Raw genomic sequence first — 27,075 nt, forward strand, 5'->3', positions numbered from 1 at the left:
TGCTGACTAACCAGGGAAATTTTCAAAACTATAGGCATGCACAACAGAGAAGTGATCGAACAGGTAGAAAGAGGATACAGGATGCCCAAGCCCAACAACTGTGAGTGTCCGGACTCTGTCTATGCGGTCATGCTGCAGTGTTGGGATGGAGATCCAGAAAAACGACCCACCTTTGAATTCCTCTTTGGACACTTCGATGACTATTTTGTCTCCACCGAACCCAGTTACCGGGATGCCGAAGAGTTCTGACGCTCCCTTCCCCGATGTCGACAGAGGACCAAAAGCGCCCGTGTTCTTTTTTACTAAACAAAACAAAAAAGTTCGGCCTCCTTCCGAAAACTATTTTTTTTAACTTTACTAACGAACGGTACTTAAGAAGTATTTTTGTCCACGCGTGCGCCCACAATGTCCTAATTTATTGCTCTTTACGTTATCCGAGGTGAGAACGTGCCTTCTACGCTAACCCGGAGAGCGAACTGTCGTCGGCACTTTATAGAATTTTTTAAGAAAGGTGATTTAAATTGTCATTTTATTGCTATCGACGATTGTAATACAGATGTATTTCCAAATAAAGAGTTTTTTGTAAATTTCCTTGGGACCCGTTTCTACGTGTACATCATCTCTGCCATGTGTGACATCTTACGCGGGATATAGACCAGATTGTCAAAGTATCCTGCCAATTCGTCGACGGTGACATCGTCCATTCTTGCCTGTCGAGAACACGTCAGCTCGCGACTCTTTTCTCCTCCATCCGACAACGTCTCGGTTTCTGACGGGCCACCAGATGGCCTCCCTTCCTCCCTCCCAAAACCTGAGTGTGTGGTACCTCCGTCTGTCTGGGAAGGACGGTCCGGAAGCTGAAAGAGACGGTGGACGGCTTCGGGGCAAGCGAGGTGTCGGAGGGCGGCACTTCTCGATGTCTTGTTTGGGGTGCAGTCCTTGGCCCCGTGTCTGGTCGAGGCACCATACTTGGGCGACTTTCCGTGTCGTCTGGCCCTGGAAAATGCGGAAAGTTCGGACGTCAGCCCAGGCAATTGCGTCCGATCAACATCTGGTCCACTTACCCTCCGGAATCGACTCTCAGTTTTTTGAATTCATTTTGTAACCGGCACAGCCGTTCGTCCAGTTCTGCCATTTTCTCTCTGAAATGTAAGAACAGGAAAAGTTAGTGAGAGAGCAAATGGCATTTTGCATATTTTAAACTACTGCTATTCTCTTCCCAAATTAGTACCCTCTGCCATTAAATTAATCTTAATTTCCAGTATCCACAACTCGATACTGAAAATATAGATTGGATCCTCCAATGTGCTGAAAATTATGGTGGAAATTCCAACCAAGTATCCACTGGATATGGATTAGTATTGGCAGATACTGTGTTTACTTCTGAAACTCTCACTCACCTCATGTAGGCAGTCCTTTCACAGTCAAAATGTGAAAGGACCCCCTACATCCCTTATCAGACTTGAAGTAATGTTTCTGGCAGCAATTCAAATGTCTGTCTACCATATGTTGCATATTGATGACCATCCCTCTCATTCTCTGTAAGTTGGACACTGGCCTCTCACAGTAAAGTGCAAATTACATCATTTCAAATTAGACATTTTTCACTCAAATAATTACAATCACTCATATCTACCAATATCTCAAAAGAATTCTACAGCAAACTTATAGTATCGTAAAGTAAAGGCTAGCTTCTGTTCAAGATGCAAAAATGAGCTAAACCATCACCATTTTGCCAAACACAAGAGGTTAAATAACAATTGTACGATCTGAAAACCAAATATGAGAATTTGCATCACTTTTTCAAAAAATATTTTTGACCTCTCAATTACATGATATTAAACTGATCCAAAACTTAACAAATTTGCAAAAAAAATCATTTTGATCAATTATTGTTAAGATGGTAATTTTGACCTCAGTACTGTATATTGTTCAGAATAGTTTTAATGGATTATAACTATTGTAAATTGTTTAGTCATAGTTTATTATTCAAAAAATAAAGATTTTCCTTTAAAAGATGTATCAATTACAATAGTTTCAAAAATAAAGTAGAAAAATATTTAATTTTACAACATAAATTAAAATAAAGAAAAAGGTTGACATTTTCATCAAAATAGTATGGCATGTTATCCCACTATAATTTTGTTTGTTTGTTTGTTTAGTTATGGCAATGCAACACTTGGGTGATGTCCCTTCCGGGAGGACTTTTTAAGGGAAACTGGCCCCTATTTAGGCATTACAGATGTGGAGAAAACCTGGAAAACTCCACGTGGCCAGCCTGTTCGAGTGAGGCACAAACCCACGACCAAACTCCCAGTGTTCAGGGAACGAAGACCACTTGGCTACTGGTAGGCCCCACTATAATTTTCTTTAACCTTGTTCTGTTGCCTGCAAACACTTTGATTAATGAATTTGGGAAGATTACAAAACTAAGCTTGATCCAACATACCAAATTTAAAATGTAATAATAGAATTTGTAGGTCAGTAATGTACCTTGAGACAAAGCTATAGAAGCTATATTGTAATCTTGGGTAAATTTTGTTATATAGGGGGTGGAAATCCACTGTCCATCACTACTTCTGATTAAATGTAAAATAAACAAACAAACTATACTTTTAGGAATCTTATAATTATAAGATCTGGCAAAAATTTGCATCCAAAGATAATTTGTACAAAAAAGGTCTGGCAGTACTGTGGGCTAGTTCTGCTTGTTTTGAATGCTGCTCGGTAAAAATCTGTCATTAAACGCAATACTTTATTTACATAAAACAATGCGCACATTATTAGGCATAATTTTATTTATGCCATCTGGATTAATCAAAAAGCATATTATTGGATAATACTTAGGTTCAGTACTTGCAAAATCCTAGCATTGAGGTTCAAACTACAACATTAGACCCCTATCATTTACAAAAAGTTGTTTTTTAAGTCTGCTCACCCAGGAAAACTGAAATTGGGATATTTCTACTATTGGACCACTGCCAAGAAATTTTGTTGAAGCAATATTATTTAATTTTCTAATGGCATTGCAATACTTTCAAATTAAAGAAAACATTTCATATTCTATAACACTGTTTTGCATCAAAATCCTCCCTTGAAAGAAAATGTGATTGGATTCATATTCAGTAAACTGAAATGTATCAAACAAAGTCCAAAATCTATTATCTCATAGTTTATTTTAAAAATAACACTTTTTTGCAGAAAACTGCCTCTTTTAGACAAACTTTCTGCTACTGTTGTTTGAAAAAAAATATAAAACTGGAGAAATCATATTTGTTTAATGTCAGGAATCATTTTAAAAGGATCCTCCTGGGTCAAGTGCTATGTCTTAGTATGGGGCCATCTGTCACCTGTGATCTAGTAGACCACAGGTGACAGATGGCCCCATTCGCCTCACCCACCAGTCAGCTATATAAGATTCATGGAACTTAGTCTTGGATTGACACACATGACATGACATGCTAAGTCAGAGTGAAAAAACCAGCCAGATTATTTCTGCTGCATTTGTTCAAGAACTGACTTTGAAAGCACAATGAAAATCCTGATGCCTCTAGGGAAGAAAGCAACAAGTCTGCTTTGCTCATTAACAAAAAGTTAAGCTCTTCTAGCTTCACACACAAGCCACTACTAAAATGGCTTCTACCCATCTCTCTAATGTTAAAAAACTGAATTACATCAAATCACTTGGTAGTAACACTAAAAATAGCTCTATACTGTGTTAGCTGTCCTAAATTAAATTTAAAGCATCATTTACTGGGAATTTTATGTCTGGTATGTCACTTTTTCACTCTAATAACATTATTAGAGTGAAAAAGTGACAAAGATAAACTGCTAACTTCTTGTGACCACCAAATAACAAAACAATGGCAAGACAAGATTTATAAACGAAGTTCTCCATTACGATAAAGATTTGTAACAATCTAAGTGTTTGCTTTAAATTCTTCAGATGGTTAAAATTGAGTTGGCATATAACTTCTTGATTAAAAGCATGTAAAGTTACTTTTAGTGTTGAATTTTTAGATCTTTACATAAGATCCAAGTTTTGATAAAATCCAGTTATTTGTATACAAGTAGAAGTCCTCATCTTGCTATGCAAAAAAGAAAAAATAATGGTAATCTCTGAGACCTCATAAAAGCTTTGTGAAATCAAATAATATATATGTAAACTTTAATTATTAATAAAATATTTTTACATTTTTGACATGCTTATTTAAATAATATATAAGTTTGTTCCTAACACAAAGTGAAATATTGTTTGAATTTTTTCATAGAACAACCAAGTTTCAATTTCTTTATAAGCTATATACTAGCAGGTAAGCCTGGCAAAAGATAAGAACAAACATTAAGATTATTAGCTTATTTCGTGCTTCTAACCCTTCTATTGTATTATATTATAATATTTTATTTAATAACTACAAACATTATCTTATGCAAGGATTTGTAACACCAAGTGAACAATCTAACACGTTTTAAAAATTCTTTAAATTGTGTGCAGTAGAGGAATAAAAAATTTTTAGTTTAAAATGTGTTAGATTGGTCATTCAGTGTGATAAACCCTTATGTAAGATAACCTTTCTTCTTATATAAATCAAATACCTTAATGATAACAAGATGTTAAAACGAAAACCACGTAAAGAGTTTGGTTATTTTAGCCTACTATTATCACGTTTATTACCACACTCAATGATAACAAAATGGCACAATTTCATTGGTCAAGTAGAAAGCAATTTTGCCAACAAATCAAATTTTGCAAAAAATAGACTGAACATTTAAATTTGGCACTCTGAAAAACCACTTAAAACATATTTTGTGCTCACCGGTAATCTTGTATTATGCAATTTTCATGTTCAAATGCCATCATATTGCTGGTTGATAGAAAGAAGGAACTGTTGCAAAAGGGGGTTGAAGTAAATTTGACCAAAAGTAGTTGTTGACCTCCTTCCAGAAGAGAGGATGGTCAATGATTACTAATTAATACAGTCTACTATTAATATTTGAAAAATGATCCATATTGGATAGGTTGTGATGGCCCCGCATGTAATCAAAGTTGCTAACCTTAACGCCCACAAACGACTTCATATAAAACTTGTTTAAATAAAAAAAGCCTGTAAAAATGCAAACATAATTGCTTTTATATGCAGTTAATTTTCATTCCTCATAAAAAAAAACTGGTGAAACCAGGTTGGAAAAGTAAAGCTCAGCAAAAACATCTAAATAAAGGAGGGTTTTAAAAGTTGTGTCTTAAGAATACTGGAAGCAGATTTAACAGTAAGACTCAACATGTGAATAAAGTGCACATTTCACAAACTACAACTAAAGGAAGTTTTGGATGAAACAATGTTACCATGATAATAAATAGAAAAAATAAACATCGGCACACAAAAAGACTTCAAGCTCTAATTTGTGCCTAAAAATTATTGCATGTACATTAATTTGGCTGAATGGTAGAGCACCTTTCAGCAGTATCAGTGAAGGAAGTTTGGTGCAATGGGTTTAAGAGTTAATAAGGGGAGATGAAATCAGGGAATGGGCAGGATGTCCAGGTTTTATAGTAGTTAAATATGTCCTCGTAAATATCACGCTTATAAACAAACTATTAGAATTAATTTGGTTAAGGCAGCATGACACATGAGTGATCTGCCAAGGAGAATGTGTCCCAGGGAGACTTATGTAAAGAAGACCCCTTTTTTACTAACATGTTACTAACATGAAGAAAACCCAGAAAATTGCACATGGCTAGTCCACTGGCAATGTGCGAACCCATAACTGACTACCAGTGTTCAATGGTTTTATTCGCTCGGTTACTGGAGGGTACTTATTGGGCTGCAATTTGAAAAAATTGTAGACCTATAAAGTCCCACTATCATTCGTCTGTGGTCTGTCCTTCCTTAATCTTGAGAACAGAGTCAGATAGATGAAAGTCAAGACCAGATATGAAAAGCTTAAGAGCAGGAGGCTCAGATTAACCATATATACAAACTTCCAGATTAAACTGCCAAGTTTGTATATAGTTAATTTTTGAATTGAAATGATGTGACTTCCAGATTAAACAGGAAGTCACGTCATTTCAATTCAAAAATTTTCCCCTGATCAGAGTTAGATACATAACTGACATAACTCTATTGCTAACAGGGAAAGTAAGATGTAGAGGGGCAAACTGTAAATGTAGGTCATCTCTTGTTCTTGTGTTATGCTTTTATAACACAAGAACAAGTTATGTTTTCAGTGCTATTTATTTTTGTTTTGATTTTTGATATGTTTGGTTGTACATATTGTGTATTTTTCATCCATTTTTAACAATTTCTTCCTGCAGTTTTCCTTTGTCAACATCTTTTGAATGCCCTGTACATTGTTTATCCATTAGTTCAAAATTTCCCAAATGGAACTTTTTAAACCACATTTGCATATTAAAGGCTTAGGAACATCTTTCCCATACACATTTTACCTTTTTTACTGTTTGTAAGGCATTAGTTCCTTTCTGAAATTCATATAGTAGCATGCCAGATATGCTTATCCAAAGAACTTTTGACTTGATTTTATTCAAACCAAATACTAAGTAAAAACTTTGTATTCTTTGTTTAGAAGCTTATTTTAATCTTTCATTAGCAATAATGTGTGAAATTTCAAGACTTACAATTAAACCACACAACTATGTTAAGTAATGACAGCTATTAAAAATAGGCAAAAACTTTGTTCTACTCAATATAATTTTTACTTATTAACTATGGAATTCAAAAAGGGTGTGGAAGCAACAAAGTCTAAAAGGAAGGTTTAATATTAACAATTGAAATTAAAGAGGAACTTATTGCAAAACAAGAAAGCAGTAAATGTATGGCAGATCTGGCTGCCATGTTTAACATGCTAAAGTCAATGGTGTGAAACCAGTAAATGCAATTTCATTTTATTACACATTATTTATGCATTTTATTTGTTTTCAAGTTTTAATTTATTATTAGAGCACATAATTGTCTTATTTTTACATTAAATAATGTGTATTTGCAGTTTTAAGTTTATCTAAATGGATATTGTTCAGGGTCAGGAAATGAATTAATTCACTTTCCATTATTTCTTATGGGAAAAATTGCTTTGGACTTTGAACAATTTGGAGTTTGAATAATCTCCTGGAACAAATTAAGTTCAAAGCAGAGGGGTATTGCTGCAAGGGCAGATCCAGGGAGTGCAGAGGGTGCATATGCACTCTAAAATCCTATAATTCTAAGTATATCAAACATTCCAAAGCCTATATATATACACACATATATACATAACCAAACAATCACCTTAAATAAATGATTAAAATTTAGATAAGAATGGCACTTACTGTCTACCTCTAGTAACAAATTACTTAATATTCAATTATTAAATAGATTTTAGAAGATGCCCATTATTTAAGGCAATCGTTTGGTTACGTATCCTAAAATTCTAAGTACAAAAGAGTTTTCCATAGTGCAGTATAACTACAAAGATAATTTAAAATTATGTTACACAATAATGTGAATACCAGTTTCAATCATAATGCATTGCAAACTGGTTTATAATATCCCCAGAAGGTGAGACTCCAAACTTGCAAATCCCTAATGGAATAGTTTAGATCTGTTCTTAGCAATACTTGTCTTATCACCTAAAGGTGATTGAACATGGACTGACTGATAGCCCAGCCAACTCATCACTGATGACCAGAATACCAATCAACCATTGACCTCACTGACATACAACTTACACACAATTTAATTGCTATGATTTAATCAGAGCCCAATTCTATTTCAAATGGCAAAAAGTTATTGCTCTGGTGTCTAAATAAAAGCATCAACAAAATACAAAAAGAAGTTGCTGGTTTATATGTAACTAGAAGATGAGTTGGCATTGCTCAGGCTGGTTTGCTCAGGCATTGCTCAGGCTGCTCATTGAAGTTGCTGGTTTATATGTAACTAGAAGATGAGTTGGCATTGCTCAGGCAAGTAAGTTAATTCTCATTATAATGGAGAATTAACTTACTTGATGATAAAATTAATTATTTTATTCAAGTAATGTTAAATTCTAAAATCTAAAAAAAACTTGTTTGGAACATTATATTTTGAATTCAATATTTCAAATTTTTTGAATTTGGAATGAATTCAAATGTTTGTTCGAATTTGTTTATTTTGGATTTATTGTTTTTTGGTTACCTGAAGAGTGGATATGATTAAAATATTTATTAATTTCCAAAATGTATACTGTATGTGACACTATTTGCTTTCCTTCATTATTATTTACACTTTATACTGACTAAAACTAACTCTCTCCTCCTTTTCCATTGGAGAGTTTAATTTCCAAAAATCCTTTCTTAATGTGCATTTCATGGCATACCCTACTAAAACGCAGTCAAAAACACAAATAACCACATCTAAAATAGTGTAGTAGAAGCCAAGTTCTTCAGGGCAATCCTTACTTAACCTTCTAACTTTTTCCCGTGGGGGGGATTTCCAAAAATTGTTTATTAGGGTGCATTCTCACATGGTGTACTCTACTAAAACACAGTAAAAATTTTAAAAAATTGCATTTAAAATAGTACAGTAGGAGCCGAGTTCTTTACGATAAGCCTTAATCCTCTCCCTCTCCCCAGCAGGGGGAATTTTGGAAAATCCTTTCTTAGTGTACATTCTCGTGACGTACCCTAACTGTGTACCAAATTATAACTTTCAATTCCTAACCATTCGGGCTCTATGCTTATTATCATCATTATCAACCCATCTTGATTATATTATAAGGTTGAGAAAGACATTTCGCTTTTTGTGACATGATTTTTCTGATAAAATAATTGCACATTTTCAAACAAAGTAGAGGTGGATAGTTCCAAGTCAGAATCATTCTGTACTCGAACTAATAGGAATGGTTCTACACAGTGTGTCAAGACAGTTCCACTCAGAACCACTGGCATAGTCTTCATTTTGTGCTTTTATGAATATGACTTTTCACGGAACACTGAATTCTTTATCTGGATTTGAACTTGAATGAAATGAAAATGTTCCAAGAGTTTTTAGGACTAATCAAATTAGATTCATGTATTTTAAATTTATAAAGATATTTTAAAAATTTATATTTTTTTAGAATTCGTAATTATTTGTTTTAGAAATTTGAAAAATTTAAATTCGAACAGCGTAAAGAAAATCTATTTCTCTGCTTATTTAATATATATTTTAATATAAATATATTTGTGAGATTTGTCCTACTACTGGACCACTCATTGTATGGCTAGTAACCAGACATGAGGAACTTTAATATTACTTACAAGTCTCAACAAAACAGAGAGCGGACGGATAATATGGACGACAGTATATGGCAGAGAACAACGAATAATCACAATTGGAAGAAAGATAACATTGTCAGGTATATTACTTAGAATGTTCGAGGTATTAATGGGAAAGAGGAAGAATTAGACTCTGTAAAATAATTCCAGAATGGAAAAATTGGCATAGCTGTCACTTCAGAAACAAAGAAAAAACTAAAAGGAACAAAAGAAACTGAAAATTATACACTAATTTATAGTGGAGTAAATAAGAAAACTTATGCCCAAGGGGTATAATGATTTGGATACATGAATCTCTTTAAAAAAATCCTTCATTACACATACTGCTCAGAGAGAATCATAGAAATCCGCTTAAAAATTAACAGAGGCCCGATGGCCTAATAACCTTGAAGGAAAGGTCCGGTCGTCAAAGGGTGTTCTGGAACACGTGATATGAAATAAAGCAGGTTTCAAAAATATTTTGGACAGACTGTGTCTTCTTTGATTAAATAAAATTTGCCTAAAGACGAAACTCAACATTATTGGTACGTATGCTCCTGAAGAAGGCCGAAAAGAAGAAAACAAAGATTTTTATATAAAGTTGCAAGAAATTCTTAATAAAGTTAACAAGAACGATTAGGGTAGATGTACCAGTTTTGGCCAGTGTACCAGTTCTGGCCAGAAAACAAATTTAACTTAAAAATATAATCACCACATATTCAAATCTGTCCAATGAAACAAACTTTTATTGTTAACTGTGTGACACAGTTAACAATAAAAGTTTGTTTCATTTGTGATTATATTTTTAAGTTAAATTTGTTCTCTGGCCAGAACTGGTACTACGCTGGCCAAAACTGGTACATCTACCCTACACCATAATAGCAGGAGATCTGAATGCAAGAGTGGGAAACACGCCAGTAAATAAAAATATTGGAACCTTTGGAGAGAATACTCATAACAGAAATGGTATTAGACTCACTGATTTTGTTGTTTATAATAATCTTAAAATAATGAATACATTTTATAACCATAAAAATATACATAAATATACTTGGTAATGACAGCAGTCCAAGACAATTATTGATTATTTTATTGCTAATGAAAAAATGTCAAAATTATTCTTAGATGTCAGATCATACAGAAGATTTGAAGTAGGCTCTGATCACTTCCTAACCCAAGCAAAATTAAGAATCCCACTTAGATGGATAAAAAAGAAACCGAACATTAGACATGAACCTGAACAAAAATTTAAAGTAAAATTATTATACGATGATGGTATCAAATGGTTATATACTAGAAGAATTGAACAACATATGAGAAAATTCCAGAAGACAAAGATATAGTAAATGAATGGGAAAATATCAAAATAATAATAAAAGCAGCAGCTGATGAGTCTCTGGGCACAGTAAAAGTCAATTCCTGTAGAAGAAAGAAATTGAAACTATGGCACAATGAAATCAAACAACTAATATTACAGAAAAACACAGCATACAAAAAATTTTTAAGTACAAAAAAAGCTGAAGATGCAATAGAATACAAATGCTGCAGAGCAATTGCAAAAAGAGAAATAAGGAGAAGATAATGAGAATCATGGACAAAATTTATTTCACAACTAGAATCAGATCTTTACAAAGTAAGACTAGAATACCAATTAGCCTTACCATAGCCTTCAAAATATTACAATTTATGAATCAAGAAATTAAAGAACCCATAAAGATTAATTGTGGTTTGATAAACAACCAGTTTTCTTAATTATTATCAAACACTTTGGACAGATCCTACATATACTAACAAGATTTTTGAAAGCAACAATCAAAATAGAACTGAATTATCAAAGGAAGAACTGCTTGAAAGTTTAACCAAAACAAAAAATGGAAAAGAAACAGGAGATGATGGCATAAAAGGAGAGAGATAAAAATATGCTGGTGATAAATTCCATAAGAGATTATTTAACATTCTATAATAATATATATGAATAAGCCTGTATACCACTTGAATGGAAGAACAGTATTATACTGCCTATTCAGCAAAAAGGAGATAAATGAAAATTAGATAACTATAGAGGCATTAGCCTGTTAAATACCTGTTATAAAATCTATGCTATAATTCTAAATGAACAATTAAAACAAAAAGGTGAAAAATTTCTTTTGGCATATCAAAACGGATTCTGAGAAGGCAGATCTTGTATAGACTCAGCTTTCTCCATTAAATTATTACTAGAGAATTGAAGAGAATTTAATCTGAATACACCAGTGGTTCCCAACCGGTGTTCCGCGGAACACTGGTGTTCCGTAAGCATCTCCCAAGTGTTCCGCAGATTTAGTCGCAAATCGGAAAGTGTACAATCGTATTCGAGCCGCCGAATATCAAAAAATTAAAATCATAAAATTTTCATAAACTTAAATATATATGTACTGTACGACTCGTACTTATGGAGTGTACTACTGTTTCGAATAAGATAAAGGCAATGATAAAAACTGAATGAAATATGTAAAAAACATCAGGCACAAGTTTCCCATTAAAGTTATTTAGGTATATTTTTTCCTGTCTTAGAATTGGCATTAATAATATGAGTAGAGATTTTGAATTATAACTGCTCAATTCTAATAAAATAACTGATGACAAGCTTATGTATTTCATATTAACTTAAGTAAGTGTTCCGCATCCTAGAAAAGGTTGGGAACCACTGGAATACATATTTAGCTTTCATAGATTATACCAAAAGCTTTTGACATGATAAAAAGATCCAAACTTTTTGACATCCTACAAAACAGAAACATACTAAATATTTTACTTCAAAATATATGTAATATTTATGAAAATACAGTAGAGCGTCGAAAATTGGAACGTCGGTAATTGAAATGGCCGGAAACTGGAACGATTTTCAGTCGGACTGTGTCGTGCTGAATCGAACGTTTTTGATACTAGATTTACTTCTAAAGTATAATTTTCATGTTTTTTTATATTCTTCAATATATTTATTTTGTTTGTACAAAATAAAGAAATAATTTTTAACGATACGATAGCCTCGATTATTATTATAAAAATTTTTGTTAGGCTTAAATTCGACGAAAATTCAACACGAAGCGACACGCAACGGAGAAAAATTTGAACATCGGACAGGTTAATATATTTTTTCGTACATAGACCGTAATCGGAACAAATCCCTAATCTGAACAACCCCAGTTCCCAATTGATTCCAGTTATCGATGCTCTACTGTAATACCATACAGCTTAAGTTCAACAATGCCACTTTAGAATATAGAAGAATAAATCAAGGAGTAAGACAAGGATGTCTATTGTCACCAACACTTTTTAACATCCATATAGATTACATAATACATCAAAGGCAGAAAGAATATATATTAGGAATTCAGCTTTCAAACAACATAAAATTCAATACCATGCTATTTGCTGATGATCAGGTGGTTATTGCTAACTCTGAAGATAATTTACAAAAGGTTTATTTACCTTAAATAAAATTTCAACTGCTAAAACCAAAGTAATGGCATTTAGAGGCACAGAGCCAATACACGGCAAAATCGTAATTGATAATACAACTTTAGAGCAAGTTAATAATTTCCTTTATCTAAGATGCAATATTTCTTAAGTGAGAATGACATAAATAATAAGCTCACAAAATTTCTACAAATATTAGGAATAATAAATAATACTCTAAAACCACACCTTGTACAAAAACACTCCAGACAAATTATATAAAACTCTGGCTGTTCCAACTCTCCTGTACGGTAGTGAAATCTGGGTTCTAAAGAAGAAAGTTATCTAAAGATTACAGGCAGCTGAAATGGTGTTTATGCGCCGAACTGCTGGATATACGTTCCTGGATCATCGTCAAAATGAGGATATTTTGGAGGAACGCCACGAGACCATTAATTGAAAAACTCTCCACATAAAGAGAAAAATGGCTTCAACATGTATCTTGAATGTTGCCAGGTAGATACCTCATGCAGTTTTATAGTATCAATCACGAGGACGATGACGACCTGGACATCCACAAAAATGACTCCTAGATCATGTCTAGCTGAGACCAAAGGGGTCAACATGGCTTGAATTCGTGAATGGTGTATGATGATGATGATGATGATGAATTATTTGTTTTATTAGTAACTAACAAATATGTATGGCATTGCCTGGTCAAAAAGTAATAAGGATAAATGTTAAAATGAAAAACATATTACAAATGTGGTTATTTTAGTCTACCATTCTTATGTTTACCATAAAGTATAGAGAGGATTAAATCCAGGGAAGAGTTGGATGTCTATATTTCATGGAAGTTATATTTTTTCCCCAAGTTCCAGAGAATTATTATGAAAAATTGGTGCAGATTGGACAATGGGTCTAGGAATAACGAGGGAAGAAATCAGGCGGGTATGGTGTCCAGGATTTACAATAGTCTACATTTTTCTCAGAGTCTGGGTTAAGCAAGAATAATTTGAAGCAGATTGACCAAAAAGCTAAGAACAGAGTGACACCAACATTTTATTATTGATGTAAAACCAATGAGGAATCTTCTAGTCCAACTGTTCCAATGGAACATCTAACAGTTCTGATGTAACAGTTCTAACCATCTCTAGAACAAAGTAATTGTGATATGAAAATGAAACAGCTAGTGTTACCAGATCTGATACAGTAAAAGTAGTGCAAATTTTAATAATTATTCTATTTTGTACATTTGAATTAAAATTCTGGATAGTTTAAATTTTATTAACATAAATAAGCTTAACCTTATTTGTGTAAAATCTGCTATTTTCTTGTCTTGATACTGAAAATTAATTTTGGATATTGATATTCACACAAAGTGCACCCCTAAATGAAATTGCTGGATGCACTGTTCCTGCACTGTAATGTAATTTTTGAAGCAGAGCATTAGCTAAGCTTCTTCTACGAGGCTTACAGAATTGTGTTCGTTCTCAAAACTTGTTCGATAAATTTTGATTAAACTTTGCCATTTTCCATTAATTGTGATGCGAAATTCAAAAATGCAATAAAGAATAGGGGTCCATGACTTTATTTTCAAGATATAAGGTCATTTCATGAGCACACACAACAAAGCAATATTTCACAAATCATGCAACTTTGTTGTGCAACGTTTCAGTCACTTCCACGTCTTGTATGGGCTTATAGAATTGAGTTTGTTCTCAAAATTTAATGAATTGATTTTGATAAATCTTTGCCATTTTCCATTAATTGAGACAAGGAATCCAGAAATGTAATATGGGTCCATTTAAATGTAAAAAATCCAGCAATGATTAGCTCAACTTTTCCAGCAACATTTAAAATTCTGGTGATACTATCTGTTACAATAATTCACTAAAAAAACTGTTTACATTTTTAATTATTATAAAATGGCAAAAAGATTAATTTTGAGAGTAGGGATGGGTTTTATAAAAAATTGTAAATGCTTAATAATGAATAAATTGTAATTAAGTTCAACCCTACTCAAGATATGAGAGACCACCACCCTTTATCTCTCCACCTTAACCCCCCTCGACCTTAAACCACCAAAATTTAACAGCATGAATCTTTCTAATACACAAATCTTCCCATAAAATTTCAGAAATTTTCAAAAGCACAGGAGTTATTAAGCTTCAAAGAGAGTAAACAAAATCATACCCTGCACACACACAATTAACATCCATATATACAGAAAAAAATTTTGAATGTTTTTGCATTTCTACACATTTCAAGATCCCCTAAGTCCAAAATGTAAAAGTCTTGAGGGGGTCATTTTTTTACTGATCACCATACTTTTTCCTTTTTTATAGATAACAGAGCCAGGAAAGTAAAAACAGGAGTCATGACTTTGTTTTTGAAATACAAAGATATTAGTGACAATGTCCGTGTTCTCTGATATGACAAGTGCACCTAACAGAATTTAGGCCTAGGGGTCAAAAATAAAAACAGTATTGTGTGTGCCTAATGGAAAATACAGTAGATTGGAAAAAAAAAAAAAAAAAACACAGAGAGAATAGTCTCTCTGTACCTGGCCAGTGTCTCCCATGGTCTGCAGGTACGAGGAGAGCCTCTTTTGTGGCAGGTTTAATGGTTCACCTATCCGTGTCTGTCAGGTACTGTACAACAATTAGACACAATGCTCTTCTGTGTCTAACAAGTATAGGGATTGCTCTTTCCTTCCAGCTCTGCTTCAATTCTATTGCAATACAATAAAGTCACGTGATGTCCTAGTATCATAAATACAGTAGAACCTCACTAATTTGGACAAATTGAAAAAAGCCCAGTCCAAAGTATAAAGTGTAATTTTTGAACTATACCATGTAAAGTTAAATTTTATTGTGCACATGAAATGAACAAATATTGTTAACATATAACTGCATATACAGCAACAAATATACTCTCTACTTTTTGAGTAGCAAAACAGTATTTAATAGCAAACATTTTCAATCTTATTAAAAGACCATCTTCAGGTTAAGAAAAGTTCTATTGAACATTACAAATTCAACAAAACATTGCAAAGTTCAACACAAGAAAAATAATATAAGATTTAGAGATTTGTGTATTTTTGGTATTTCTTTATATGTTATTTATTTATGCTACTTTATATCATTTTTGCTTAAATTTGAAGTGTTCAGCATTCTCTAAATCTCATTCTTTTTCTTGCATTCTTAACTGTTAAATTTATAACAACAATAATTTTATTAATTCACATAGCAATAGCTTTTACAAGATGGTTAATGAGAACTTACAAAAATTTTAGTGTTTGAACAAGAAGTTATACAATTTATACAGCATTATCATACTGAGGTTATCATCCAGTAATTATCCTGGAATTTCCTTTAAGGTTCAATTCATTGCTATTTTGTATGATATATTCCAGGGTTGCAAAGTTTGTGCTATCATCCAGCAAATTAATATAATTGAAATCAGACCCAAGAATAGATTATCTTATTTCAGAAAGCACAACTGAAACACATGATCATATTCACTTCAAGTGTCTTATGAAAAGAACATTCAGTGTTATCACTATAACAATTCTTTTCCCTTTTACAGTAATTGTGTATCTATTTAGAAGCTGAATAATTATTGATTTAATTTTATAATTTATATTAGACAGTAGATAAATACATGGACACCAGGAAATATTATCCAATGTTTTGGAAAATTATATTCTGTCTCTTGCAAATAAAACACATTCTGCAGCCAATGTATGTCTCTCAATCTTTGTTCATACATTGTACGAAAAGATTTTTTTTTGTTAGGAAATTCCAAACAACTGGCAAAGGATAATCTGAGACTGTTTAACAATTTTTTAATAGTGATGAGCCACATCCGGAAAATCATATTATTGGATAACGAGAGTTTGTTATATATCAATTGTCTGTAATCATTACTCTGAAAGGAGATAATTTTATTCTAGAATTGTAGCAAACACAGTGATAGATTAACAGCCAGAGTGGCTTACCCAATTCCATTCTTATCACAGCCTGGCACAACAATTTAAATAAAAACTTATTTGAAGAAAACTATTTTTTCACCTTGTCTACCAACAATCTTACCCATGTAGAAAATGCATATAAAATACTCGATTTAATTCAGTTCTGTTAAAAATAGATTGGATTTTGATATTTTATAGCAAGTTATGAAATAAATATATTTCCATTTTTCGTTTTAAATAACTGAAGAAATTCTCTAGCATTACTTATTAAATTTTCATCATTATCTCTTAGACTGAAAACATTATTATTCCTTCTTAATTCATTATAAACTGAGTCTGTATAATAAAACTGTAAGGAAAAATTATTGATACATACTGACTTTTAAGTAGTGAACTCAATTTTCTCTTCTGTGCAGGTCAGTCCTTCCTACTCTTTATGCAGATTAGTTAACCAGTCAGATTTAGACGTCATTTCTTATAACTTTGACAAACTGATTTCAAAGCGATCTTCAAAAAAGAAAAGGATTCTCTGAGGAATCAGAGGGTTCGTGTCCTGCAACAAAAAATAATCTTGTAGACATGATGTCTTTAGCACTGGTTTACTCAACAGTTGCTGGTAGACAGTAAACTCCTTCTGTGAAGGGAGGAAAGTGGTGTACGGGAAATTGGGCCTGAATTTAATTCCACATCTCTGATTATTAACAGAATTAAAACTACTTCTAACAATGGGAGATGTAAAAATAACATTTTAAGCCTAACCAGTCTCACTTGAATACACTTTAAACCAATATAGACAAAAATATATTTAACTCTGAGACGACATGTCAGCAGTGAGCTGTTCAACCAATGCCCACTTAACCATTAACTTTGTACAGTACATTCAATAGAACTCTTCATAACCTGAAGATAATCTTTTAATAAGACCAAAAACGTTTGTTATCAAATACTCTTTTGTTTCTTAAAACGTCGTGAATGTATTTGTTGTTATGATTTGATAAACTTTTACAATGCAAAAGTAATAGTAGCATCATCTTGTCATTTCTAACATTTAGTCTACAAATTTGAGCTTAAAAAAATAAGCTAATTTTTTTATTTTTATTTCTTTTTTTAAACTGTTTCTTGATCACACATTACTGTGTTTCAAAACTTAAAAATATCGGAAAAGTTGGACTTTCTGGAGGAAAATTAGGAGGGCAAATTTAAAAATAGCTAAAATCACTTAAAGGAGATTTGTTCAATAAAATATCATGACAAAAGCAGTTTAGACTATATATATCTGATAAAACATCTCATTACCGAGTAGAGGAGGGATAGAATATAATGTAATATACATAGTAGAACCCAGATTAACCATAATTCTGCATTATCCATGGAAAACCAATAAACAAAAGTACTACTTTTCTTAAAATTCATAAAAGATTTGTCTTAAAGGCACTGAGTGCATAATAAATACCATTCCACAAGCTCCATATTCACTTGATATGGCACCATGTGACTTTTTCCTGTTTCCTAAGCTAAAATTTCCATTTCATGGTCACTGTTTTGAGTTGATTGATGCTATAAAACAAAATTCACTTTTAAACCAAAGGGGTTTCATGAAAATGATTTTAAAACATGTTTCAAGGATTAAAAAAAAAAACATTGGCATAAGTGCATAGCAATGAGAGATTATTTTAAAGGAGACAAATAAATTTTGATGAATAAATTCAAATCTTGCATTTTATTGAACCATTTCCGATAATTTTTGATCATAGAGATATGCAAACATAAACTTAGACTCTATGCTAAATAGTGTGCTTGAAGAATTTATTAAAGCAAATAGGAGAAAAACCCTATATTAAACTTGCACAAATAAGGGTTAATTTATTTTAACACATCAAAATATTTAGTACACTTTAAATTTGTCTAGATATTATCTTTTGGAGTTCCAGTTGTTTTCTCAATGATACAAAACATTGTCTACTAATTAGTATTTCATTCCTTTTGATGTTTCAAATAAATCAAAATATCAGCACTTAATTGTTTTGCTGTGTTCATCTACTTTTTTTATAGTGTACAAATGGAGAATGAAATAGCAGAATCAAGAAAATGCATTATATATGCTTCATTAAGGGAAAAAACTAATCCTGTATTATCACAAAGACAAAGTAAGACTACTTTTTAAAAAGTATGAAAAGTTTGATGAATACAAGGCCCAATACTGACATATTCATCTAAGAGTAAAGTAATAGTTATTAAAGTCCACATCAGAATTGACAAATTCATTATTTTGAAAATAACACACATAATGCAAAACAGTACTTCAAATTTTCAGGAATTCCAAATTAGTACGGTTTACTGTTTGGGTTCTTGATGAAATAAACACAGAATTTAACAGGTAAACAGGTATTTGGAGCTCTAGTACAGAGAGTGTTAGCAGTACCATGCATATGGTCAGTAAAACTGTCCAGGAGACAAAAGACTAAATCTAAGGGCACGGTATATGTTGCCAGGTTGGTCACATACTCCCTCCCCAGTGATAATGCTGAGGAACTTAGAAGGAAAACGTACAGTTCATCCAGAATGAATTGTCTGTGGGCAAGGTGCCTGGAATTGTGTAGTCTCATCCAGTGGGTGGTTGTTTCTATCCACAGGTTGATTATCACTGTTGGAGAATGGTGGAGAAGTGGTTGTATCTTTAAGAAAGAAAGCGGGTTTGAGGCGGTCAACTGAAACAAGTTTGCTTCCCTCCAAGTTGCTTCCATCAAGGTGTATCCGAGTCGAAGTGTTTCTCTGAGCATCATAAAACATGGAAAGGGCCATCATAGATTGGTTGTAATGGTTTGCATGATGCATCATGGTGCACGAAGACGTGTGAGACAGTCATCAACTCAGGGTGTAAAAATATATTTTTAGACAAGTGGCGGACATCTCTGACCGGGCAGATCAACCTAATATAATTCTTCAACCTGCACATCAAGGTAGGAAAACTATTGGCGGGAGTAGGGTCTCATGGTCAGCGAGGAGATCAGTGCAATGGGTTTGATCTGCTGCTGTAGTGTTGTAGTTGGGGATGACATAGGATCTTAGCCCCAAGAGGATGGTTGGGAGTTTAGCAACCCAGTTATCAGTCAGCTGAGCTCTCAGTGAGGACTTGAGCTGACTATGCCATCGTTCAATTTTTCCATTTGCGGGCTGGGTGGTATGCTGTTGTCTCAATGTGGTTAATTCCCAGGGCTTTGGTGAGATCAGCAAAAAGTTGGCACTCAAACTGGCAACCCCTGTCAGTGGTTATAATGTGTGGTATGCCAAAACATGCAATCCATGTAGAAAGGATTACATTGGCTATAGTTTCAGCTGAGATGTCTGCCACAGGTATGGCTTCTGGCCAACGTGAAAATCAGTCTATGATTGTGACTAGATAGGTAAAACCTCAGCAAGATGGCAGGGGGGCCCACTATATCCACATTGATGTGAAAAAACAGCAATCAACTTGGCTATAGGTCCCCACTGCACTGTTAGTATGGCATTAATCAACGAGATCTACTTACTACTTTGACTCTCTGACAAGGGATGCAGGTTTTAGTCCACAGTCTGATATCTTTCCTTATTGATGGCCAAATAAAGCATTTGCTGACCAGGTCCACTGAACCCCTCATTCCCAGATTTGCTAAACCATGTAAGGAGTCAAAAACTAGCCAGCGGTGCTGTTCAGGTACATAAGGCCTGTGTTTGCCGGTTGAGATATCACATGTCACTTCAATGTCATTATTGAGGCAAACCTTTTGAAATTTCAGCAAACAGGTTTGTGACTGTTGAAACTGAGCAAGCTCTTGGTCCACAGCTTGTGCAGCGGCAATATCTTCCAGGGGTATTCCTGTTGGGAGAAAAACAGAGCTGATTCTTGAGCAGACATCTGCTGCTATGTTGTCCTTCCCTGGTATGTACCTGATATCTGTGGTAAATTGGCCTATGTAGTCTAAATGACAGAGTTTGCAAGGGGATGCCTTATCTGAACGCTGCTGGAATGCGTAGGTTAGGGGCTTATGATTGTAATATATCGTGAAATTCCCGCCTTCTAAAACATGGCAGAAGTATCACACTGCTGAATATGCTGCTAGAAGTTCATGGTCATATGTGCTATAGTTGGCCTGTGGTTTGGTTAGTGCTTTAGAAAAGAAGCCTAGAGATGTTCGACAATGGAACTATTCTTTTGTTGAAGAGCTGCTCCCATTGTGAAGTCTGATGCATTCACTATCAGCATCATTGGAAAGTCAGTGGAGGGATGGGCCAAGAGGGTAGCACCTGCTAGTTCCTCTTTAAGTCATTCAAAGACTGCAATTGACTCTGGAGTCCATTGCACTTTTTGTTTATCTCTTTTCCTGGTGCCTTTGTACAAATTAAAAAGAGCTTGTTGCATGCGTGCCATGTTGGAAAGTGAGCGTCTGTAAAAGTTGACCAGCCCTAGAAATTTTCGGAGCTGTTCTATGATATCCGGGCATGGAAAGTTTTGGATGGTTTGAACTCGCTCAGGCAGGGGAACAATTCCTGCTTGGGAGACGTTATAGTCCAGGAAAAAAACCGCCTGTATACCAAAAACACACTTTGACAGGTTGATGTTGATGGCATGCCTGTGGAGTCTTGTGAATAGTGTTCTTAAATAAAATAAGTACTCTTCCTTTGACTGAGATGCGACGAGAAGGTCAAGGTACGAGTAGACAAAATCTACTTCACATAAAATATTGTGAATATATCTTTGAAATGATTGGGCAGCGTTATGTAGTCCAAACGGCAATTTTAAAAATTCAAATAAGCTGAAGGATGTGATCACAGCCATTTTTGGAACATCCTCTGGTGCCAAGGTATGTGGTAGAATGCCCACACCAGGTCTATTTTAGAAAAGATGGATTTGCCTCTTAGTTGGCAATTGAAATCTTGAAGGTGGGGTATCGGGTACCAGTCTGGTATAGTGATAGCATTCAAGGCCCGGTAGTCCCCATAAGGACGCCATGAACTATGGGAGTCAGTACATCTTTAAAACAAGATGGAGAGGGCTGGACCAGCAACTTTTGGAAAGCCTGCATATTCCCATGTCTATCATCTGTTGGAATTCCAGCTTTGCCTGTGCAAGCTTATCAGGAGGAAGTCTTCTTGGCTTAGCAGTGACTGGTGATCCTGTCATGACAATTGTATGGTAGACATTATGGTCACTAACTTGTTGATATGTAGGTTATTCCTTCAGGAGGTTGGGAAACTCCAAGAGAAGCTTAGAGTTTCCCAGAATACTTCTGTTGAGGTGATACCATTAGCACAGTTTGCTGATTAGTGATGGTGGTAGTTCGTGGGGTTGCCAGGTGAGTGAGATTATTTCTTAAGCACCTATTCTTTAACACGTTAATTGCCATCCGACACACTGGCCGACATACTAATTAGGGACGTACGGAACCATCTGATGGCCTGTTGTCGTATAACCAATGTAGTTTCACTCAAGGTTAAATTATCCTGGCTTCTACTAGGATGTAAGGCATTGTTTTACATCCTAGTGGTGGCCTCTCGCAGACATTAATGAAGTTGGTTTCTGATTGCCGATTGTCAAACCACCCCGTGAGGCTCATGAAGTGGGTTGGCAGTCGAACCACTTCATCTGATAGTGTTTTTTTAATACTGAATAGTTAAAATAAAGAAAAAGATATCAAAAACTAGTTTAATTATTCTCTTTTATTACATATAAAGTAAATAATATCTATAAAGTTGGTCCAACGACCAGCAGTCAGTTTTTTTTTTAATAAAAAGCTATTTTATATCTGATAGTGGTTTTTTTAATAGTGAATAGTTAAAATAAGGAAAAAATATTGAAAGCTAATTTAATTATTCTCTTTTGTTACATATAAAGTAATTAATATTAAATATTAAATAGCCTGTGGTCTTATAGTCTCGGTTTGAGGCCATACGACGGCCGGTCATCGTTGATATATATTTTTTATCTTCACTCTACTGACTGTTATATAATGACCCTTCTATTTATATCATAATAAAATATTAAATATAAAATTTTCTTATTGTGGCCTGAAAAAACGGAAAATATCATATTACAGTTAGCCTGATAAAATGCAAAATATCATATTACAGGTGGCAGTTAACATGTTAAATCCACAAGAATGCCAAAGTGACTTAGAAAGTCTGCTCCCATAATAGGGTGCTGTACGTCTGCTAAGGTAAATGGCCAGCAAAACATTTGTCGGAGTCCAATATCAAGTTTAAGGAGGACTTCCCCATATGTAGGTGTCAGGGAGCCATTAGCTGCGTAAAGTTGACAATTACTGATATGTCGTTTTTCTAGAGTAGTGGGAGATAAAGACAGAGATGTCTGCCCAAATCTACCAGGAATCTGCGACCAGTGGTAGTATCAAAAATAAATAAGTGATTGGATGTTTTCTCCCTGCCTCTCCGAGTTGCAGAGAGAGCAGGGCTTAGTCGTTTCTCAAGGCTTCCTTGACGGCACATTTAAAAGAACAAGGTGGGGTACACTTCTTGGCATTAGCTTTGAATTTGAAGTGATACCAACAAACATTATAACACGATAGATTTGGACTGGGAGAACGCCATCGTCTCTCTGAGCATGAGGGGGAATGTGTTCGTAACTCTTGGATCGAAATGGCAAGTTCTGACACAGCTTTTTCCAAATGAGAGAGCTGATCTGTCTGGTGTGCGGTTGTACCCCTGGTGGAACATATGTCTGAATTGGGACTGGTTATCTCCATAATTTTGTCAGTCATAGCAGCCAAGGTATGGAGACTGTCTTGCTTGGTCACTAAAACTGAACGCACATTGTTAGGCAACCTCTACAGAAATAGCGTTCTAAGAAATTCGTCCGTTACTTGCGTACCAGCTAGTGCCCACATTTCTCTTAGTAGTGCTGAGGGCTTTTTGTCTCCCAGCTCAATTTCTAGGAGTAATTTTTTTGCCTTCCTACTTTTGGATTCTTCGAACTCGTCGATTAATCACGTTTTTAGGTCTGTGTAGGGCGTGCTCATCAACGGTTGGGATATTAGATCTTTGGCTGCCCAAAACATAAATTAATTTCGAATTGTTAAACACAAGATAGTGTTATTAACTCAATCACTTGGCTTTTGACTCCTCCTTTATTTAGTTGATACGGTAACTAATTTTACATGTTTCGGGCTTTTGCCCCTCATCAGTCAACTTTCGTTCTTGTAATGTGTTTGGTGTCCATAACGCTGGCTGAGGTACACTAATTTCCTTTTTCTGTTTTCAGTGGTGTTTTGCCATTTCTAACAGTAGTTTATTGTCAGTCGTAGAGAAACTGTGTTGTGCTGGATTGCTTATTCGAATTGTTAAACACAAGATTGTGTTATTAACTCAATCACTTGGCTTCACTGAACACATTACAAGAACGAAAGTTGACTGATAAGGAACAAAAGCCCGAAACGTGGAAAATTAGTTATCGTATCAACTAAATAAAGGTGGAGTCAAAAGCCAAGTGATTGAGTTAATAAGACGATCTTGTGTTTAACAATTTGAATAAGCAATCTAGCACAACACGGTTTCTCTACGACTGATAAATTAATTTTTTAATAGCCATTGTCTTATGTTGCTTAGTAATTTAAGTATTAAACATGCGGTGCCATTTGGTAATGGAACGTATGACAGGAACAGACATCAAAAATGACCACATAACTGCCAAAAATTATAGAGCTATTTTTTTACTCAATAATTCATTAATATAATTTGATACTAGAAGCGTTAAATTAAGGTTATCATTCATTCTCTTTTGTTGGACATCTAGACATTTTTGTTGGACACATCTTTATATATATATAAAAAGACACATTTCCAATCTTGCTTTTGTTTTTAGTTTTAAATTTTGTTTTTCACTATAAGATAAAACTTGTAAAGATACAGGTACACCACCAAATTTCTGGCACTCTTGGTTCCAAAACCTTGCCAGATTAACCATTCTATCAGACCAAATGTGGTCAAATGTAATTATAATTCAACAACACACCTCTAACCCACTAATTATACACTTCCCATGTGTCTAAAGCAGCAGTTCCCAACCTTTTTGACTTGTGGAGCCCTTTTTAGAATCAATTTCTATGGCTGAGCCCCTTAGGCCTATCCTACGTCTTGTAAGTTAATGGTATTTAGTAGTAGTGTTACAAGGAGATTGGGGTAAGCCTAAAATAAAACATAAAATCATATGTACAAAATCAAAATCACATGTAAATGTTTAACAAGATACGTGTAGTTGTATTTTTTGCAGTTCTCTTATTTTAGGCTCAATTAATAATTGCAGGAAAATTCCTGATTCTGCATTTAAGAGGTTTCTGTATTTTGTTTTGGCACCTGTATAGATAGATAATCCTGCTTCACAGAAATATGTAATTGAGAAAAGCAGTAATATAAAACTCAACTTTGAAAATTGTTTCTTATTCTTTAATTTTATTCAATTTTTATTTATTTTATTTTCTTTGAGCAGCCACAGAGCCACCGGGAAGTGTAGGCTCCACAGAGAACAGATCAGGAATCATCGATCTAAAGTATACCACGGACTGCTAGAAAGTCAAATTAAATAAATATTAAATGTTAATTACGTTCGGCAACACCACCAACATCCTCCTCCTAGAAGCTCTAGCTATGGTTAAATTTAAGCAACAAATTAACAAGTAAGAATATCACAATAACACAGTATCACCACCAACAAGTATAGTGTAAATAACGTAAATAATTACATCCCACACCAGACCATCTGCAGCCACAGAAATTTGAAATTTTCTGTCTTAATTTCGTCCACACCAAAACAGATGCCAGACCACCACCGATCAGAAATTTGGTAGCGTACCCATATAATATTTGCCCAATATTACTTTTTATCATAATTTTTCTTAAGAGTCATTTATTTTTATTTGATTTAGATAACCCAAATTGAATACCATTTCATACTAAATTCTATGACTAGAAATTAACACAATAATTAATTTAAAGACACTCAAACAATCAGTGTCTGACTGCCTGGTTCGAAAGGTCATCTCAGGGAGGCAAGACGACGGATGCCATCTGCCACTCCCCACGCCCAGAGGGAACCGAAGCAGTGACAAGACAAGTTTCTTTTGCGGGCAGACGTCCAAACGCCTCCATCCACCGTGCCAGTTCCACCACCACCAAAAGGCAGATGGACAGCAAACGAAAAAGTCTGCCAAGGAGAAAAAAGACGAGGACTTCTGAGGCACGAGTGGCGGAACTTTTTAAATCGGGAAGAACTGGAGAAATTAACCAGGCCACTGGCCACCCATTGGGAATACAGTAGAAAGACTTAAAAGAACCGGGCATTGCAGGACGACAAAACTCCGCTGCTTGCTCCGGGCACATCCGGGTTACGTCAAGAGAAAATTCCGGAGCGGCAAGCAAAGAACACGCCAAGACGTTGAAAATAAGGTAAAAGACACCAAAGGTCATGAGAGGCAAAGGGGTCACAAAGTTAAAAGTTAATTTTAGGGCACATTTACCCGTTTGAATTTATTTCGCGCAAACGCTATTTCGTACTCTCTGACTCACTCTGTCATTTTGCTCGTCGCGCATTATATTAATACGAACGTAAATTTCGGATAAAATATCGAAGACGGGCAAAAAATAACGGCATTTTTGGCATTTGACATCGAAATCGATAAAGAAACATTAAATATTGAGGCAAACAAAAAATGTTTAAAATTATTTTGTTATCTTTACGGAACTTTCCTGAAGAGGGAGGCGAATTCGACCGATGACGTTTCTAAATTTCTAATCTGACGGGTCCGAAATTTCGTCCGGATGGAAAATGCGCCGTCGACTCCGAACGACGTAAAAAACGAATACAAATATTCGGATCGACGACGTATCCCAACGAAATCGCTTCTCGATTTTACCTACGATGGCACGACGCAGTATTTATAGTAACTAATTCCTTCCGTAATTTCCTCACCTTTAATAATTAACAGGCGCGATGGAGAATTCCGTCTCGATTTAAATACAGAAAAGCCACCCCCGAAATTTAAACCTAAAAAAAATAAGACGAAGATTCGGAACGCTTCCAAAACTTTGCTTTTCTTCGTCGGATTTTCAATAACAATCTCGAGCGCCGTCTAACGTTATTTATCGGTTTTTTCCTTAAAATTAAATAGAATTTTTTCTATCGACCCGGAATTTCAGATTCCTGCTGGCAAGTTAAAGGTCATCGAAATCGTACGAAAACCAATATTAAAATTCATTCCGCAGCCAACTTTTTTCTTTTTGATTTTCGACTTCTCCAGAACAGAACCCAGACGGTAACGTCAAACGGGGAGGAACGGAACCCGACGTATTCACTTGCGAAAAATTTTCACAACGATTATCCCTTTGCTAAATATATTTGACGATATAC

The 27,075-nt window shown here is 34.5% G+C and overlaps 2 protein-coding genes across 6 annotated transcripts in view; one reads left to right on the top strand and one right to left on the bottom strand.

Annotated features, from left to right (window-relative positions):
* The window catches only part of LOC136985979 (tyrosine-protein kinase Fyn-like), a 64,020-nt gene extending 63,429 nt beyond the window's left edge, over positions 1-591 (top strand). For all 3 annotated transcript variants that reach the window (XM_067283403.1, XM_067283401.1, XM_067283402.1), the window contains one exon: positions 35-591. In XM_067283403.1, the coding sequence (XP_067139504.1) occupies positions 35-249 (215 nt within the window). In that variant the 3' untranslated portion in view covers positions 250-591. The remainder of the gene's footprint in view (positions 1-34) is intronic.
* LOC136985981 (uncharacterized) lies at positions 513-26,794 on the bottom strand. 3 transcript variants are annotated; one of them, XM_067283408.1, is made up of 4 exons: positions 26,638-26,791; positions 17,070-17,232; positions 1,065-1,164; positions 513-996 (listed from the first exon to the last, which is right to left on the bottom strand). In XM_067283408.1, the coding sequence occupies exons 3-4, from the start codon at positions 1,133-1,135 to the stop codon at positions 606-608; spliced, it is 462 nt and encodes a 153-aa protein (XP_067139509.1). In that variant the 5' UTR covers positions 1,136-1,164; positions 17,070-17,232; positions 26,638-26,791; the 3' UTR covers positions 513-605. The 3 variants fall into 3 exon arrangements, with proteins under 3 accessions (XP_067139509.1, XP_067139507.1, XP_067139508.1); XM_067283406.1 differs by having other exon boundaries at positions 1,065-1,142; positions 17,056-17,232; positions 26,638-26,790; XM_067283407.1 differs by lacking the exon at positions 17,070-17,232 and having other exon boundaries at positions 1,065-1,142; positions 26,638-26,794.
* Between the last annotated feature and the right edge of the window lie 281 nt (positions 26,795-27,075).

This window comes from Centruroides vittatus, unplaced genomic scaffold (assembly GCF_030686945.1).
Source record: "Centruroides vittatus isolate TY-2023 unplaced genomic scaffold, ASM3068694v2 contig_986, whole genome shotgun sequence".
Lineage (NCBI taxonomy): Eukaryota > Metazoa > Arthropoda > Arachnida > Scorpiones > Buthidae > Centruroides > Centruroides vittatus.